Source organism: Martes martes (assembly GCF_963455335.1).
Source record: "Martes martes genome assembly, chromosome: 7".
Classification (NCBI taxonomy): domain Eukaryota; kingdom Metazoa; phylum Chordata; class Mammalia; order Carnivora; family Mustelidae; genus Martes; species Martes martes.
The window spans coordinates 93,674,339-93,678,347 of record NC_137894.1 but is presented as its reverse complement, the minus strand read 5'-3'; the positions used below and the strand labels follow the sequence as shown (position 1 = coordinate 93,678,347).

Here is a 4,009-nt window from a genome sequence, read left to right as displayed (position 1 = left end):
GGATGCCGTTTTGATAAGATCATTCCATATGGCTAAATAAAACTGCGAAAGTTTTATGTTTCTAAAGCGATTATCAAGCAATAAATACATTAGATATGTTTCCATTCTCATCTCTTTTTGAACCTTATCAGATAGACTATGCCAAGAAACCACTTTACCTAAAGAAGGAAACCACATACGCTTTGAGAACTAGCAATCCTTCTATAAATGCTGGTGGGAAATAAGCGTTCTGGAAAATTGATTTAGACAAACTAGACACAAAGTATATTGCATAGCTGGAGACACCTTCCTTATTTAAACTGTACTGAAAGTATGTCTTTTATACTTAAGACAAAGCCTAAGGCAAACGACTTATGCCCAAGAGGGACAGCAGGAAGTGTTTCCCTGGCTATTGCGACAAAGCCCAATTCGTTACCTGGCAACACGAAAATACACCTAGCCACTGTCTGCTCTGCGCATGTGCCAAGTTGGACCCACAGAGGCATAGAGTGTTGCTGTATCTATGGTGGGGATGTCCTGAAAGAGCGTCTTCATGACGTCATCAGGACTCTATGATTCCCATAGGGGAAGATGGGCAAATGTATATAAGGCGCACGCGCAGGCGTGTGAGAGCGCGCCTCTTTCTCTTCGTCGCCGGCCGGCCGAGGTTCCTGGTGTTGCCATGGGCCGCAGACCAGCTCGCTGTTACCGGTATTGTAAGAACAAGCCATATCCAAAGTCTCGTTTTTGCCGCGGTGTCCCTGATGCCAAGATCCGTATCTTTGATCTGGGTCGGAAGAAGGCAAAAGTGGATGAGTTCCCGCTCTGTGGCCACATGGTGTCTGATGAATATGAGCAGCTCTCCTCTGAAGCCCTGGAGGCCGCTCGAATCTGTGCCAACAAGTACATGGTGAAAAGCTGCGGCAAGGATGGCTTTCACATTCGAGTGCGGCTTCATCCCTTCCATGTCATCCGCATCAACAAGATGCTGTCCTGTGCTGGGGCTGACAGGCTCCAGACAGGTATGCGCGGTGCCTTTGGAAAGCCCCAGGGCACAGTGGCCAGAGTCCACATTGGCCAAGTCATCATGTCCATCCGTACCAAGCTTCAGAATAAGGAACATGTGATTGAAGCCTTACGCAGGGCCAAGTTCAAGTTCCCTGGACGCCAGAAGATCCATATCTCCAAGAAGTGGGGCTTTACCAAGTTTAACGCTAATGAATTTGAAGACAAAGTGGCTAAGAAGCGCCTCATCCCTGATGGCTGTGGAGTCAAATACGTTCCCAGTCGCGGCCCTCTGGACAAGTGGCGAGCTCTGCACTCCTGAGATCTTTGACAGCACTGACTCCTCTGATGATGCTGGTCTCACATGCTTACCAATAAATCTTATTCACTAACAAAATAAATGTTTTTTAATATTTTAAATATTTTTAAGTGTTTATCTGATTTTTATAATATAGAGTATGAGAGAAAGAGAGTTTATATTAAAACAGAATTTTAATGGCAAATGATACTTTCCTTTGAGTGGGAATGAAACAATCCGTATGTGATTTATAGAGACAGTTACTGCAGTTCTAATCCAAAAACTTTTAACTTGGGACAGTAGGGAACTATGTCAAAAGTTTTGTTTGTAGTGAAGTCATAAATTATGTAACTATATTCTTACCTTGAATAAAAAAATAGCTAGAAAAAAATCCAAGATTTGTAGAGGAAAAAAAATCATTCTTGTTAATGGAAAACAAGCAAGAGGGATGAAAATAATGATAGGCATTAGTGATATTTCAACTACAATCTCTGGAACTAAAAAATCCATTCTTAAACTTGTTGCTTATGTTTTCCTTATACATTTCTGCACATTGATTTTAGAATTTCATATGACCTCCAATTATCAGCATTTGGACAGCTGGCTATAACTGCAAAAGGTTTCCTCAGATAAGCCTTTTATTATCTCACAGTCAGGAGACAACAGTCCAATCTTTTCTTTATCACCTAAAGGTCATAGGTTGATATCAGAGTTCACATTACTTGTATCTGAGTCCCAGTAGAACCAACAGAAAAGAAAAAATGACACCAAATCAACAATCTGTGCTCTAAAAGGACCCTAAAGAGAGTTTATAATCTGTAGGTGCTTGCCCTACATTAGAGTTACATTGATCATACAGGTGTTTTTATTTTGGAAACTACATAAGCTAAAATTTCTGGGTGTGTATTACATTTTAAAATTCTGGTTCTTTAAATTATTTAGTCTTCCAAATCTCAATCTTGTCAACAGTGCCCTCACCTCTTTAAAACTAGCCATTTTTAGGCCAACATATTGAATGAAAGCAACAAAAGGAGTACTAAACAGTGTGGAGACATATGCTTATTAACTTAGCTCCATTTACTTAAAAAAATTCCTTTGTCAAGTCTAAAAGTTTGCATCTGACAATATTCAGGCTCCTACTGTAAGAGATGTCCTACTTTTTCAGGAAGGTTGCTGTATTAAGCTACAATATTTTTCATATTATATATAAATGAGAAAGATAAATACTAAATAATACAAATATGTAGAAAGAGTTCTAAGAAGCACTTTCCTTTATGTCTTTTATCTGATGCTTTAAAAACTCAAATTTTTCTAGGAAATTGAATCCTGTACAATTCAAAAATTAGGGAAGACACGAGCTAGATCTTCTAACTCCTGTCCATCTAGTTTACTTTTTGCCACACAGTCTTTCAAAAACAAGAACTCAAGCTCAAATGAAAATTCTAAGCACAACACAACAAAACGAACAGTCCCTTAGTTGCCGTGTTAATATAATTCAGTTTTGAAAATATTTTCCATCTTTATTATTCACCCTTCTCTTTGCTCTCAAAATTCTCATACATCTTGACCTTCAAACTTGGAACTCTGTATTCACTCACTAAATATAGGTAGGTGATAAGCCCATGAATGTCCTTGTCTGGTAGAGACTGGTAACTATGATTGTTTATGCATATAGACATGTCGATGAAAATGAAAGATTCAAAATTATTACATTAAAAACTGGTAGGTGTCATTAAGGTTTATTATTTGATTTTTTCTACAGTTTTCTATTATAATCTATTACATAATTTTATTTCCTTTACTGTTGATAGAAGGACACTTTCACTTTTTTTAAAACAAAAATCCTATTATATTCTCTAAGCTATGATTTTGTTTTTTCAGCATTTTTCTGTTTTCTGGTCATTTTAGTTATTAATAAATTGATAAGAAGACAGTTGTGCTGAAGGATAATTTGATTATATTTTTTGCAGAGCTTGTCATTATTTCTGAATTTCTATTCAAAATGGAAAATTTAATTTGGGAATATATTATGTATTCATATATTCATGCACTACTGCAATGAAACAGAACTATCTCCTCTTTAAAAAAAAATACAAGTACAGTTACTAAACTCAAGTAAATATTGCCCTATAAAACTCTGATTTGGTTGATGGAGTCTCCACGTTTCATGGAAAATACTGACTGAATCAGAAGATGATGAAACTCCAATTGGACCATGCATCATTATCAATTTAGTTTTGAAAAGCACATTCCACAAATTATCATTATATAATCCACCATTTCTCCCCCCGTTCAAAATATGCAATTATACTAAGCATATTTAGCCTGAAGCCCTTAATTTTTATAAAAGTATGCACTATCTCTGGCATGAATTGACTTGTCACTAGCATTGGCAAGTATTTTATTTCCACTTTAACAGCTTGGTACTGCCTACCTCAACAAAATTCAGGTAGGGCTTTCTGATTCTTAGAATGTCATCAGGGACCTAAGGATTAAGTTGGGAGATCATTTAGCCCCAATCATCTTCTGTCTTTATATTAATGACATACATTTGGGGTTTTTCTTACAGCAGTGACTTCAGTCTTTTCATAAAAATACCTTTCTTTAATGTAAGTAATGCAGAAAATAATGAGTAAAGTCAAAGTGAATTAAATTATACCATCAATAATAATTCAAAGTGAAGTCATTGCCATGCTTAACAGTAGATAATAAGGGAAATTCTGGAAT

The 4,009-nt window shown here is 36.6% G+C and overlaps 1 protein-coding gene across 1 annotated transcript; it reads left to right on the top strand.

Moving 5' to 3' along the window:
• Positions 1 to 655: 655 nt before the first annotated feature.
• RPL10L (ribosomal protein L10 like) lies at positions 656 to 1,306 on the top strand (the record flags this gene model as incomplete). Its single annotated transcript, XM_080809432.1, has 1 exon — positions 656 to 1,306. The coding sequence occupies exon 1, from the start codon at positions 662 to 664 to the stop codon at positions 1,304 to 1,306; it is 645 nt and encodes a 214-aa protein (XP_080665558.1). The 5' UTR covers positions 656 to 661.
• Between the last annotated feature and the right edge of the window lie 2,703 nt (positions 1,307 to 4,009).